This window comes from Sphaeramia orbicularis, chromosome 1 (assembly GCF_902148855.1).
Source record: "Sphaeramia orbicularis chromosome 1, fSphaOr1.1, whole genome shotgun sequence".
Classification (NCBI taxonomy): Eukaryota; Metazoa; Chordata; class Actinopteri; order Kurtiformes; family Apogonidae; genus Sphaeramia; species Sphaeramia orbicularis.
In genome coordinates this window covers 28585932-28601470 of record NC_043957.1, presented here as the reverse complement: position 1 = coordinate 28601470, position 15539 = coordinate 28585932, and the positions used below count along the sequence as shown (strand labels likewise).

The 15539-nt window shown below is 38.7% G+C and overlaps 1 protein-coding gene across 1 annotated transcript in view; it reads left to right on the top strand.

Annotated features, from left to right (window-relative positions):
* The window catches only part of xylt1 (xylosyltransferase I), an 87691-nt gene that overhangs the window by 60876 nt on the left and 11276 nt on the right, over positions 1-15539 (top strand). Inside the window, exons 6-9 of the mRNA XM_030141098.1 lie at positions 898-1114; positions 1558-1734; positions 5512-5777; positions 12036-12234. Coding sequence (XP_029996958.1) covers positions 898-1114; positions 1558-1734; positions 5512-5777; positions 12036-12234 — 859 coding nt within the window. The remainder of the gene's footprint in view (positions 1-897; positions 1115-1557; positions 1735-5511; positions 5778-12035; positions 12235-15539) is intronic.

Genomic DNA, 15539 nt, shown 5'->3' with positions numbered 1-15539 from the left:
ATGCAAATATTGGATCGACGTCTAAACACAAACTGGATTGTTCGCGTCTGTTTTTTTTACATAGCACATTTGGAGAATGTCATCTGTGTATGAATGCCTGTATGTGTGTGTGAGTGTGTGTGTGTGTGTGTGTGTGTGTGTATGTGTGTGTGCATATGTGTGTGCGTAATTGTGTGCGTGCATGTGTGTGTGTGTATGTGTGTGCATAACTGTGTGCGTGCATGTGTGTGTATGCGTGTGTGTGTGTGTGTGTGTGTGTGTGTGTGTGTGTGTGTCAGCCACAAAGTCATTACAGCTTTGTCACTTCTGAGAGCGTGAAGGAACAATTTGGCCTGGTTAACCTGAACTTGACTCCCACCCATCAAACACTCGATATGTTCTCAGAAGTAACACCATCTATTATGTATGATGGGTGCCGCTCTTCTCGTTACCTATAAAAGTGTGTACTAACAGGTGTGAATGTGTCATTAACCGGCCAGGCAGAAGACAGATATTTGGTTATAATGAAGAGGAAGTCTAACTCAAATAGTCTGTCCTGTGTTATCTGATCACTTTTCACCAAAAATAAAATAATAACCACATCTGGATTTTGGGGGGTTTTTTGGAAAGTTTAAGAGAAAAATTTTGAGTAAAAACAAGTGGGTCACTTTCTATGTGCAAAAGTCTGAATTAAATGTTTTTTGTAAGTGTGATTTTGACCTAGATTTCTTATTCTCTGCTTCCTTTCTCTTGTTTTCTGTTATTTCCCCACAAAAACACTGAAAATTTCACCAAAATAACAAGCCCCAAGTGTCTTGTGTCTATGTAATATGTGTTTTTTCTGTGGTGTAACTTACCTTTATGTGTGTATGTGTGTGTGTGTGTGTGTGTGTGTGTGTGTGTGTGTGTATTCGCCAGGTTTATCCGTAAACAGGGTCTGGATCGGCTGTTCTACGAGTGCGATACTCACATGTGGCGGCTGGGTGACCGTAAAATCCCAGAAGGCATTTCTGTGGACGGAGGTTCTGACTGGTTTCTTCTCAACCGCATGTTTGTGGAGTATGTCATCAACTCCAAGGACGACCTGGTCACCAACATGAAGCGCTTCTACGCCTACACTCTGCTGCCTGCTGAGGTAACACACACACACATATACACATACATATACACACCTCTTTTAAAAGTATTTTTTATCCTTTGACCAAACTATTTTATGCCTCCACTAAGCCACTTCCAGAAGTTTTACACATTGGCCTCTTTTTTATTGCTGCATTAGATGTGCATATTAAAAAAAAAAGGAAACTCAGGCAGACATAAAATCATAAAGTGAAAGCGTGATGTAAATCCTGACTTTTGAGCCATCTACAAGGATTGGATTAGAATTGAATTAGGAAATTGGATGTTTATCATGAGCGGATGTGACTCTCATTCCCTGCTGCTGATACTCTATTTCCTCTTGTGAATTGGATGGTATACAAAATAAAAGCAATACAATTTTCTTATTTCCCCTTCTCCCCACTTCTCCCTCTCTTTCATGGTCCATTTCCGTGTCCCCCTGTCTTTCCCTGCTTCCTCCAGTCGTTCTTTCACACTGTGCTGGAAAACAGTGCCTACTGTGAGAGCATGGTGGATAACAACCTGCGCATCACCAACTGGAACCGGAAACTGGGCTGCAAGTGTCAGTACAAGCACATCGTGGACTGGTGTGGGTGTTCTCCCAATGACTTCAAGCCGGCAGACTTTCATCGTTTCCAGGTGATTATTACTCTGTGCAAAAAAAGCAGGAGCAATTTCAGATTTATCCCTTTGTTTCATTCATTTTTTTACCCTTTGCTCTCTATTATAATCAGTACAAGGTGTATCATTTTTAGCCTAACATCGATCATTAAACAGTAGAAAATTGTCAGAAATTAAAAAGAGAAAAAAGACAAAGTGGTGTACCATTCTATAATATTTGGTTGACATAAATAGTATACTGAAAAATAAAATGTTTATGTTTTTATGTTTTTAATCTATTCTGGTATTTTTCTTTAATTTTAGTTTTTTCCCCTGTAAGCTGCTTTGGAAAAAAGCATCTGCCAAATGCATAAATGTAAATGTAATGTAAATGTAAAATTGTCCAGTCTAAATTATTTAATAGGATTTTTTTTATTCACTGATATACACTATAAAATATTGGACACATTGAATTGAACATTAAGTTGGACTACAAAACAACAATGACAAATCTCATAATGTAATTTTATATTGCAATAAATATTGTAATAAAAAATGTATTTCATCTTTAGGGTTATTTTACTTCCTTTGTCATGGTAAATACTTACAAAATGCGACGGAGTTCATTGTCGTATTTGTCATGTTTTTATACTCAAGCTCTACATTTCTCAAATATTTGTTACATTCTTACGATGAATAATCATTTTATGGCAAGCCAAGTTAATTTATATAGCACATTTCATATACAAAGTCAGTTAAATATACTTTACATAAATAAAATAAACATCCAGAAGAAAATAGAAATAAAGACTTTTGACAATAAAAGATCAAAATATATATATTAGAAATATAATTAGAGGACAGTATAGGATATGTATAATCATAATAATAATTAATAAATACATTATAATAAAAATAATAAAATAATTTTATAAAATTCATACAAAAAGGAATATACGGTCTTCATTTGCATAGCACTCCATCAACCATTTCTCCAACTCTCACTCTAGAACAGAGGTTCTCTGTCTCAGTCTCTAAACATCTAGAACATATGAAGGCTAACAGTTCTTTAATGTCATCCCATGTTTCCACAAGAAACAAAATGACATTAGGTGTTAAATCCTACAATAGCTAAGACTAAAATAACTCAACATGAATAATTATAAGGGGAAGAAATAACTCTACAAAGTTGTAAACTATAAAATTAAACCACTTAAAACAGTAGGATATTACAAAAGCAGAGCCATATATAGACTTTAGACATATTCTCTACATCAACAGCTCTTAAAGACATTAGAAACAGTAAAACAGGAGCGCATCACTCTTTGCAGATGCTTACTGTGTATTATGAAAAATCTGCAGCAGTCAGTCTGTAAGTTCTCTGCCCTCAAGGTCTGTCATCTCAGTTTCAACATGTTCCCACAGCTTCCACAATCAATATCCCTAAAATTACAGCTCAATTAGTATGACCCCAAAAGAAATACAGGACAAGGATTAATAGGAATAAGATCGTCTGTGCCTTCAGTGTGTAAGCAGCGAATGAGGGTTAGTTAGTTCACTTTTCAAAATGTAACCGAATGAGTGACGCTGACTTCAGGACCCCAGAGAAAGAGCCCGTATCGCAGTTTGACTTTTAATGTGCTCTTAAAAGTAAAAAGCTCCGGTACAAAGCGAAAACGTTCTGCCACAGTTGAATATCACTCCAAGTCATATCCTTTTAGCGCTCGGTGACTCACTTCATCTCTCCCGTCCTTCACATACCAGTCAAAGCCGTCACACTGACCTCAGTTCTGCCTTAGCCAGACTTGTCTGCCTTCTGTCTCGCCTCAGTCTCTGGCAGCTCAGTGCCAACACATTACCACGGGTCCTTGGCACTGCCACTGTGTCTGCTTGGCACCCTGGTATCAGTGAAGTCCAACCTTGGGAACAAAGCGGCCTTTCCAAGAGCCACCCAGGCCCCGGTATTAATAAGACTTAATATCCCATTGAGCGCACAATCCCAGTTTCCCTTTGAACCTTCACAGGCTGAAGATAGAGACGAGTTGAGCGTGCATTAATTTGGTTTGCAGATGAGACGAATAATTTAAGGTACATCTGTCTAGCTTCCCTCATAGTGAATTTACCGCGTACTGACCAGAGGAAGAGCTTCTCTGGAGACTGTGTGCAAAAAGTGAGGTGACATACTTTTTCCTGAGAGCATCATTGTTTAGTAATGCATTTCAGATTGTGCAAGATCTGGGAATGTGTAAATAAGCAGAGGAAAATCTCTCTCTATTTGGTATTTGTAGCCAAAGTAGAGAGGTAATGCATCATCTAGTATCATGTGAAGCCACACTAGCGTCCCACGGTTGCTGCGCCATCATGAGAAAAAGCTGAACTTTGAGAAATGTGCCACCAGTCTCATTTTTTTAGCAGGTAGCATTGAGGTGCTTGGCATTGGGTAGCTATCAGTAAATAGTTTTGTGTGTGTGGGACTGAAAAGATGCCTTTGTGTGCACGGTAAGTTTTTGAAGATGATGCGCCATCAACCACACAAGCAGAAGTGTGGCTGGGATGGAGAGGGTGAGAAAGGCATGGGTGGAGTGGAGGAGGCCAGAGAGCGACCAACCGGGAGGTGTTAAAAGACGTGGAAGACAGAAAAAAAAAGGGGTGATGAATGGCTAGATAGATAAATAAAAAGCATAAGAAAGTAAAGAACAGTAGTGAATATTTCTACAGTTACGTTAATGTCTATGAGGTATTATTTTTGCCACCCAAGACGTGTGCAGCAATCCATACCTTTGTCCACTTCAAAAAGTCCTGACCTAACAAAGTCCTGAAATCTTATATCTGGCCATAAAGGCTTATTGATCTTCTTTTGAACGTGCTCGTAAGAAGTAAAAAGCTCCAGGAGAATAATCCACTATGCAAGAACAGATTATGAAAGTATCTTAAGTAGATTGTTTTAAGAATATGGCTCTTTTTTTTATCATTGAGTAACTGTTAAAGGTAGTTATTTAACCACACATCAAGCTAAGTTAGAGTCAGAGACATTAACATGAATTAATATGACTAAGCTGTCATACAGATGCCCCAAATATTTACATTGTGATGTGATTCATTTTTGAAGGCAGTGTGTGGTTAAGTAATATGTTTTTACATTCACTCACCCGTCTGTGTTTAATACTTGGCCCTTTTTTCTGAGACTGTTATTAGTTTAAGAAGTCAAAACATTCAATGTACAGTATGTTTAGAGCAAAAGACTAGAGTGATTGATACTATACCTTGTGCCAAAGATTAAGACTTTGCATTAAATGTCAGGACTATTGTGGACAATGTGTGCAGTTAGCATTTTGAGTCTATTTGTAGGTGATCAAGGAAAATGCAAAGATTGTTGATAATTTTGAAACATTTATTTTCTTTGACTCAAACATTGAAGTGAAATTACTAAAACAATACAAGTTCAGATTAGCAGCGTGGGTTGTTTTACATTGTACCTTTCTGTTCACTGTTACCATCCATACCGGACCGTTCAGGTGTAACTTTCTCCTCTATAATTGCACAGATGGACCAACCGCGATTAATTTAATGTGTCCAATATTCCATTGACAAATCCATAGGGGAAAGAGTTAGTTCCATTCTCTGTTTCTTTTAAACTCCCTTCACTCTACCTCCTTTCTTTTGTCCTCACACATCACATCACTTCGACACACATCACATTTGTTCCCCTGCCATCCTGGCACACCACCATTTCTTAATCTTCTCCTTTTTTCTTCCCTTTATCTCATCCCTCCCTGCTTTGCGGTTTTGTGCTCTCCCTCCCTCCTTCCTCTGCAGCAAACGGTGCGGCCCACCTTCTTTGCCAGGAAGTTTGAAGCCAGTGTGAACCAGGAGATAGTGAACCAGTTGGACGCCTACCTTTTTGGACCATTTCCCCACGGAACGCAGGGACTAAACTCATACTGGGAAAACGTTTACGACGAGCCAGATGGTGTGGCCAGCCTGTCGGACACGCAACTCACATACTACCACTCCTTCTCACGACTGGGTTTGGCCCGGGCAGCTGCCTCACTGCAGGGAAACCCAAAAGATCACAGCTGCAGGTTGGTTTTGTAAACACATGCATACATATAGATGTACACACACAACCTTTACAGATGCTCGGCTATGCAAATACTTCCCACACATTTGTTCTGCCCTCCAACCACACAGGACACACAAATCAGCACAGTGTCATCACACACCTGCGCCTAGATCCACAGGTGCACTTCAGTATTTTCCTCTTAAAGACCAGCCACACCCTGTTTGCATGAGAACGCACAACTTATATAAAAACCTTTTGTATTTGCGTTGATGCAACATGATCACATGTCACAGCAGTGGCATAACAATAGATCTTTCCAATCAGCAGATGGGAACTGTGAGCCAGGCTATTCATTTTGTAATATGATAGGACATTCTGTCAATTTAGCTCCAAAATAATGACACTATGTGGGGTATAGAGTTGAAAGCTGCCCTTTTAGACCTGGGTATTGTTTGTTAGATGTATGTAAGTGCAACCTACCTGTGCAAACTATGCCATCCTATCATCTTCACTGGTAAAATGGAACATTTTAGACAGCATTTATTTTCCATAGCATCTCCTGGAGGAGTGTTTTCTTTTATGCAGTGAAAAAAGCCAGAAGCAAAATGATAAAAAAAAAAAAAACTGAGTTAAAATACTGTATGCTTATTGAACACACATCAGAGGTGTAAATTGATAATTAGTGTAGAGTCCATGCGACTGAAGCCCTGGTGCTGCTCATAAAAAGAATCTTATCTGAAACTAGAAAGGCACATGATTTGAGTGCATACCTTTACCAAGGATAAGCCCCATAATTAAATCATTGTTAGAAAAAGTGTGTGTGTGTGTGGGGGGGGGGGGGGATGATAATACAGAATCTGCCCACATCTACCTGGTTGGTCAATGCGTTATTTTGTGCGTAATCACAACATAACAAATATATGCACATGAAAACATAACCTTCAAAATGCAAGAACAGAAGATATAGTAGACAAACATAACATCTACAATAGCAACAAATATTGTGGTGACATCTTTATGTTAATCTTAACAGCCTCAACAAACTTGAAGTTGATTTTCCTCCCACAATAAGTCAGGATAACAGGATGGAAAAGATGCACAGCGCAAAGGAAAACAGTTGATTTAACAACAAATGGAGGCAAATTGTCATCTGAGCGGCTGTAATTTTTCATAGTATTCATCCAAGCCGTCAATCTGTATTGTTCTACTCAGCAAAGTTTCAAAAATCATCATGTGATCTCACTGATAGCATCTTTGCAGCAGCATCATTTGCTAACGTGGAGTGAATATAAACGGAGAAACAAATTATGCAGTCAACTCAAACATGTCAGCAGTAGTATGTATGACTCCCTCCTTCCCCCCGTTGCATTGTGGGTGTTATGTAAAGTCTTGTGGGTAAAGCCAAGAGTAGAAAGGAGGCATGTTTCCATCTGTCAAACCTCCAAACCATCTATCGGCTACAGCTGTTTTTACTCAAACCTTACATGTGTTTAAAGAGAAAGAAGGTGGTTACATACATGTGTATATATGTACAGTGTAGCTGCCATCATTTTTTAGGATTTCTGTAGATACTTGAGTCTTGGTACCGGTGAGCTCATTAAAGCATTTAAAATATTTGTGCCTGTGCATGTCTAATAAATAGAGATTCGGCAAATGGCTGTCACGTCTGTCATTGCCATTGTTACTGATGAGAGGCCAAAGGACACAAAGCACAGAAATAGAAAAAAAAAACACCATAGATGAGTGCAAGTCTGTTTTTATTCTGATACTGAATACTGTGTTTATGTGTTTATAGTAGATGCTTCTTGTTAACGTACAGCACAAACTCAAACTCACCATAGCACACCCTACTAGGCTGTGTATCTGCTTCTCTGTGCCTCCTCATGTGGTATATCCGTGAATACATCTAGTAGTCAAATACACACAGATTGATCGGTTGTCTCTGTGTTTGTGTATTTCATGAAACCTTCTGGACAAAATTCAGGTCAAATGTTGAACCATGAGACAAGATTAAAGTTTATGAGGTGTCTGTGTGCTTGCGTTTTAGCATTCCCTCCTAGTGCCATTTTAATAGTGTTTTTACAAAACCGAGACCGAATTCTTTCAGTGCATTTTATTTGCACTTGAGCTAATTGAACGCAGATGAAGTCTTTCTGAAGTGACCGATAGCACAGCTGGAGCTGAGGCTAGCAGATACGTGTCCCAGTAAACAACCTCAACACTATGTAAATGCTGCATCAGACTCATTTAAACAACCTGGAACATACAGAGTACTGCATTTGCACAGCTAGAGACAGCATACCGGGGAATTTACACACCTAAGTGCATATCGTTAGCTTCATAGCATAATCACCTAATTCATACACAAATGGACAAAAGTATTGGGACACATTGAATTCAGGTATTTCTTTTCTGACAGGGGTCTGGGATACTAAACAATGACAACTGTCATAATGTAGTTTTAAATATAAATATATATATATATATATATATATATATATATATATATATATATAAATATCATTGCATTGGTTAGTTTGGTTTAAATTGTTATCTTTGTTTTCAAAATGTCTGAGAGATGGTTTTTGCTTAAGTCATCTCAACATTGATTTTTTTTTTTTTTTTATCCATGACTATGATTTTAAATGTTCTACATCTAGATTTAAAAAATGTTTTTCATACTCTGACCTCATAATAATTTTCTACAACTGACCATCTACTTTCTTCACATCTCACTTAGGAAGAAAAATCTGCCATTAAACTTTAAGGACATAATGATGTTTATAATCTATGTGGGCAAAATATTGGGTCACATCATGGCACCAACTGTAAGATGTCCTGTTCAAGATGATTTGAGATATAAACATCAATATTAATAATCAATATGATATTTATCACAATTTAAAACTATTTTTATTTGACATCATTGTTTTGTAAGAAAAGAAATACCTGAATTCAACGTGTCCCAATACTTTTGTCCACTTGTGTATGAATTAGGCAAATATGCTATGAGGCTAATGAAATGTAGTAATATTCAATGATATAAATTCATCAGTTATGTTTATCCAGCCTGGTTGATGATGTGTTAACATCATATAATTACCTCTGCCAGGAGGTATTGTGATCACTTTGCTTTGTGTGTTTGTTTGTTTACGTATTTGTTTGTTTGTTAGCAACTTCACAGGAAAACTATTCCAACCATCTTTACCAAATTTTACCCACAGATAGGTCTAGGCCCTGGGACGAACCTATTAAATTTTGGGCCAAGTAGGCCAAAGTTCAAGGTCACAGCAAGGTCACAAAATCTCAAATTTTCCTATCTCTCATCATTGAGCAATTTTCGAAAATTCATAAAAAATTCAAAACGACTCCGATTAGCCTCCAATTTGATACACCCATAGCTTATAACAATATCTTGTATCTGGCACAAAATTGTCCATATCCGCTGTGGAATGTGGACTCTGTGGACATTTGAATTTAATATTGAAAATCCCATTTATGACACATTTTTCATTGTAACTCAACAAATATTGATTGGAATTTAATATCATTTGACATACACATGAATGGTACCAAGCTTCAACTTCTTCTGCTGTATGGAACAACTTTGAAACTGTTTAATTACCTCCGCCAAGGAGGTTATGTTTTTGCCAGGGTTTGTTTGTTTGTTTGTTTGTCTGTTTGTCTGTCCGTTAGTGTGCAACATAACTCAAAAAGTTATGGACAGATTTTGATGAAATTTTCAGGGTTTGTTGGAAATGGGATAAGGAAGAAATGATTACATTTTGGTGGTAATCGGGGGTGGGGGGGCCCACGGGGGGGCCCATTTCCAACAAAACCTGAAAATTTCATCAAAATCTGTCCATAACTTTTTGAGTTATGTTGCACACTAACGGACAGACAAACAGACAGACAAACAAACAAACAAACCCTGGCAAAAACATAACCTCCTTGGCGTGGGGGGGCCCACGGGGGGGGGGGGGGGGGGGGGGGGGGGGGGGGGGCACTGATCAGCCTTGGCGGAGGTCTGCGCTCTCCGAGTGCTTCTAGTTTAAAAAGAAATAGTCGATCCACACATGCACACCATTCTGGGTGCTTGGCGGAGGTTTGCATTCTCTGAACACTTGTTGGAAATGAATTCCCTATCATAATTACATGTGTTTGTGAAATGTATTGATAAAAATATACTCATGATCCTGTCACAATTAGAAATAGAAGTAAAAAAAAAAAAAATGATAGTCATGATGATTAATAGCAAATAGCACTGCTACAGTGAGAACAGAAAGGAGAAATAAAAGCTGAAATGTGCTGTGTTGTGAATTTGCTTAATTCAACCACACTCTGCTTTATGGGCCCAATAATTAAATACATAAGATGTGTGGCATGACTACACAGGGCCAGCCGAGTGCGGTCTTTTTGTCTTTTATTGATCTGGAATGATAATTATCAAGCCAAGTAATAAAGAAGGAGCAGGTTTTTGCATTTAAGATGAGACAAGTTCACATTGAGTATCAAGTCTTGTCTTTTGCTGATCTGTACTGTCAAGTGCAGCGTCATATGGAGTGTGTTTGACCTCCTATTTTGCATGCATGTAGAATTCAGATTTGTCACCAACAGATGGACGGGGTAGTTTCGGCCTGAGATCGGAGTAAGAGAGTGGGAGAGGCCAGAGAGGCATTTGGCTCTTCTAGCAGCCCGTTGTGACTTGACTGGAGAGGCTGTGGAGTAGAAGGCTGAATGGAGCTTCTGTGCAGGCTACGCCCTGGCCCCTTCTCGCTGCCTCTGACACTGGCAGCCATGTCTCTTTTGGGAGAGCCAGGACAGGGGGAAAGTAAGAGCAGAGGGGGTGAGGACAGAAAGCCAGGATGTAAGAAAGAGGAGAAGACTGAAGAGGAAAAGAAGTCGAAAGAAGCCAAAAAAGGAAAAAATACACAGGAGAGCAGAGCACGATAGAAGGCGCTGCACACTGTTATCCTTGTGGGTGTAAATATTTGCTGTTCTGCTTGTCAGGGTAGCATTTACCGGGACGGGTTGACTCCTGGTCCTTTTGTGGAATACTGATGAGGCCATGGGCACTGGGGAGCAGGGAGGGACAGTGTGTGTTAATCTGTGTGTGCCTCTGTGCCTGCACTCGTCCAAGAGTAAAATGGGGAGAATAAAGAAAAGTTAAAGGAAGTAGAGGAGACGAAGGGTGAAATATGTGTGAGAAAGACTCATGAAGTGTTCAGATAGCAGCTGTGCAGTGTTCCCCAGCAGTGCCCACCCTGGCCCCTTTTTTGTTTTTCCAGAAGTCACTCGGGCTGACTGCCCTGAGGGCTGGCCCTCTGCATCGTATGAGGCGACACACAAACAAACAGCAGGCTAATCAGAGGGCAGAGCCGTCATCCAGCTACGGTTCCCTGGATGACCCAGTTCAACTTTGTTCAGTCGAGTTGGGTTTAGTTGGGTCGTGTTAGACCTCTCTCTGACTAAGCTTAATCTATCTGCTTATGACTGTTCTTTCATTTTCAGAATCTTGTAGGCGCCTGTGGTCCATCATGTCATTTATCTTAAGTCTTCCATCCACTTCCAAACCCCAGCACATGTTGAAATGGCTGCCACATACTGAAGCAGTAATTAAAATAAAAGAGGGCTCTTATTTACTTTCTTAGAAGTTCAAAGAAGTACTTGAACTTTAATAAACTGGTCACCAATTCATTCATTTTCTTTGCTTAAGTGCAATTGGTCATGTATAAAAGATATGCACCAAAAAGAAATCAAGAATATGTACATTCAACCCAGATCTACCTGTGTTTTGTATTATTTTATTGGTTCTATAATGTCAGTCCTGTTGAATTTCCCCCATAGAGGATCAATAAAGGCTCATCTTATCTGACCTACAGTACCTTATTTTAATAGAGATGGATGAGAATAAAACACTCAAAGTTACCCAAGTGTTATCCAAGCAACAAATTGCTGCCTTTAATCAGAATCATCAGCCGCACAAGTCTTTGTCCAATTGGTATTCTGTTAAAGGTCACTGAATTAATGTCCAGCATGTCACACAATCACAGAGCACACTGACTCCCCACTAACCTTCACTTCAAGCATAAATTAGCATCCAGCAGCATTAGCATGTCCAAGGCTGATCCCTACCAAACGTTATCCAGATAAATCTAGATATTCTTCTCCTCTTACACAGCTGGCCTCTAAAAGCGGCACAGCAGGTAGGTCAGCAGGGATCAGGTTTGCTAATGGATTTTCTCCCTCTAACTCTCTCTGCTGTGCGCTCTGCCAGGTATTTCCCCATGGGCCACCCAGTGTCGGTGCATCTCTACTTCCAGGCAGACCAGTTCCAGGGCTACCTGGTAAGGCACCATGCCACTAACCTGGCAACGAGCAAGCTGGAGACCATGGAGACGTGGGTGGCACCCAAGAAAAACTTCAAACAAACCACGCCTCCTAGCAGCACATTCAGCAGGTTGCAGTTTGCTGAGGTGAGTCAGCATATTGGCATTTATTTTTCATTTGCATTTAAGTCAGTACTTTGGCATTGGGTTGCAAAACAATCAGTCAACCATTGCCAGTGTCAGGAAATGAGTTCCATTAAAACCCTAAGCACCACATTGGAAAAACACAGTGTATTATTAGAGGTGAGATATACAGCTCATTGCCATAGTGACCTTATATTCATTGCTATGGCGACCTTGCCAAGCTTCATAGCTGCACATATCCAGTCAATTAAATGGGTGCCTGTAATGGCCTTGTAAAATGTAAATTGACTGGATTCATCCAAGTTTATAGGGATGAGCGCTTCATGTGCCGCTTATTTGTTGTCTCCTAATAGAACGTCTTCTCACCTTCACACTGGAATGCTTCCCTTGATTGTCTTGTTATGTTAATCTGTGTTTCTGTTTACCACAATGCCTGTTTAGGATACAACAGCTCGACTTGGATGTGACAGCCACAGAGTGTCTTTTTTAAAAGGACAAAATTAACTGAGTGAATGCAAATTGACCTTTTCCTCTGGTTTATCAGGCGGCACTTTGCGTTGTGCAGAAATGTCAGCAAATTTGTGAATGAATTTGTTCTGTTGTTCTTTTTTTTTTTTAATGTGTCTGTCAGCCACTAACTCATGTACCTGGACATCATGTACAGACTTGACGGTCAAACACAGTGACCCTGTTTGACCTTCTGCAGCGGTCTCTCAGACAGGTCTCAGGTCTGTCTTGCGGCTTCCTCTCACAGAGCTCTGTTTGTGTGTCTTGCCTATGAAACCGTGACTGACAGAGAAGTGATGTGAGCTGTGGCTTTTATCTGGATGCTCAGTCTGAGAAAGCATTCACTGTCTGGCACTGTGCAGGGGCTGTCACTCAGTCAGTTTGTCCATCTGTCATTCAAAACCAGAGCAAAAAGAGCTTAAATAAGACGGCATAGCGCGGCTGCAGCAATCGCATTTTGCTTTTGTCAACTTTGCTGATATGACCCATTATACTAACGCTGTATGCAGGAGTTTGCAAGATAAACCATATGGCTGGCTTAACAATGTGTTCCCTGTCCTCCTTTAGATATAAAAGAAGACAGATATGTCTTTTTAAACTCCTCAATAGTTGCCTCCCAGCTGCATTTAAAGGCCTTTTTAGAACATGATTTAGTGTAGGACTGCTTTCAGCCCACACTGTTAAAATTAGTATTTCACCTCAAGACAGACTTGACATTGAGAGGTATATTACCCTGTACTGGATGAATCTTATACAGCAGTGACTTTGACTGATGGTTAAGTCCTTGATATACTGCAATGTATTTACACATATTGCAATAAAAAATAAAAAGGGGTTCCTAAATAATAGTCATGCATAATGTCACGTAATCAAATGCAACGTTTGTCTGACAGTATCAAATATATAACATAACATTATAAGCTTTGAGTGGGTAATAACACAGCTCAGTTGGACAGGATTTGATTGTGCGGCATGTTCCTGTAATTCTCACCATCATTTGTATGTAAACAATGAAACAAAAAGGTCACACTCTAAGACACACTTTCCCAGATCTAACGCCCCAGGAGCCATTATTAATTAACCTCTTGTTTGGAATTTATAAATGGTGTGCGAGTGCTATTTTTTCAACCATGATTTCCCTTAGGATTTTATTTAAGAGTAATCATTCTTAAAAATGGAACATACGTATTGGCTTTTATTCAGCTTGGGCTGATTTTCTTTGTTCTCAGTTGAGTGTCATTTGACTGTGTCATGTCTTTGTTTCAAGGAAAAAGCTTCCATTCCAAAATACAAGCATAAAGCCAGGGAAGATAAGCTGCAACAAACATACTTGACACATACATATGACATATATAAATACTGAAAATATGTCCTATATGCTTTCATTTATGTTTTGTATTTCTGCATGTAGATCATATTACAATTATTTGAGCTAACTAATTTTTTTTTTCCCATAATTTTTGTAATTTCCATTTACCTGTATAAAAATGGCTGGACCACACTAACAAAAATACCACATTTCACATTTGCAAATATTTTTTGTTCATTTCACATTTAAGCGGTGCTCTATTAAAAATATTAATATTAATATTAAAAATATTGTCACTGGCACTATCCAAACTGTACCAGAAATCAATTTGTTCAAATATAGCTATGAATATTATTACTACAGCAAATAATAAATTACAGAATTAAATTAAGTAATGTTATCTTTAAAGGTTAACAGGCAAGTAAACTTTTTTGTCTTTTTTGGTAGTGGATGTCCAATATATAGCGCTAATGAAGCTACTGAAGATTAACTACATTTTCCAAAAATAAATAATTGCAGAGAAGCACATGGCTTCTGGGGCTGTAGAAACATAGTCATCACTGCAGTAATTATCCAATATTTGCTTAGTTAAGTCCAGGCGACACCTTTTTTTTTGGTCAGGCTGTGTATATTTATATGTGCAATTAATCATTAAATACAACAATTTGCAACCAGGAAATAGGTATAATGGCATTAGCTAAGATCTTACATATTTTGGGGGTTCTTCTTCACACATATCTGTACTGTAGAATGTACTGTATGTACTTTGCCACCTCTAATTATAAGCTTTGAACAGGTAATAATAGAGCTCAGTTGGAAAGTATTAGATTGTATAGTGGTCCTGTGATTTCACTCACATTAGACACATTACCTTTTCATTTCATACACAACAAAATTAAAAGATAATTGTTCCGTATATTAAAGTTATTTATGTCAAATCCTGTGCAATTGCTAAATGCTAAAAGTTAAACAGAAAAGCTTGCCCTCAATAGATATACAGTACTGTGTGAAAGTCTTATGCCACCTCTAGGTATACATACATATTTATTTCTCATTCTCCTTTCTTCAGATACAATAAGAAAATACAGGAAATGTGTGCACAACCTTCAAAGACACATAAAAACAGAACTAAATGGGTTGTAAAGATAAAAGTCACAACTTAGTTTGACCCCTATCCTCATGACAAGAAGCAACACAAACAGAAATATCTGGCATGTGTTGAATGAAACCTGGTATAAAACGTCAGAAAATGAATACAATAAATCTAATATTGTCTGAACAAAAGGGTTAAAGACATTTTAAGTGCAAAGGGAGGTCACATGAAATACTATCACTTTGGTTTATCGAAGGTGTTTTTTTTCCCTGAAACTTTTGTCATTACTGCTGTACATACTTCAAGTATATCCAGATTGTCACTTAATACAGAGAGTGAGAAATGGCCATGTGTGATCATTATAACTTTACTAAACCAACAAACCTGATGTTGGCCTAA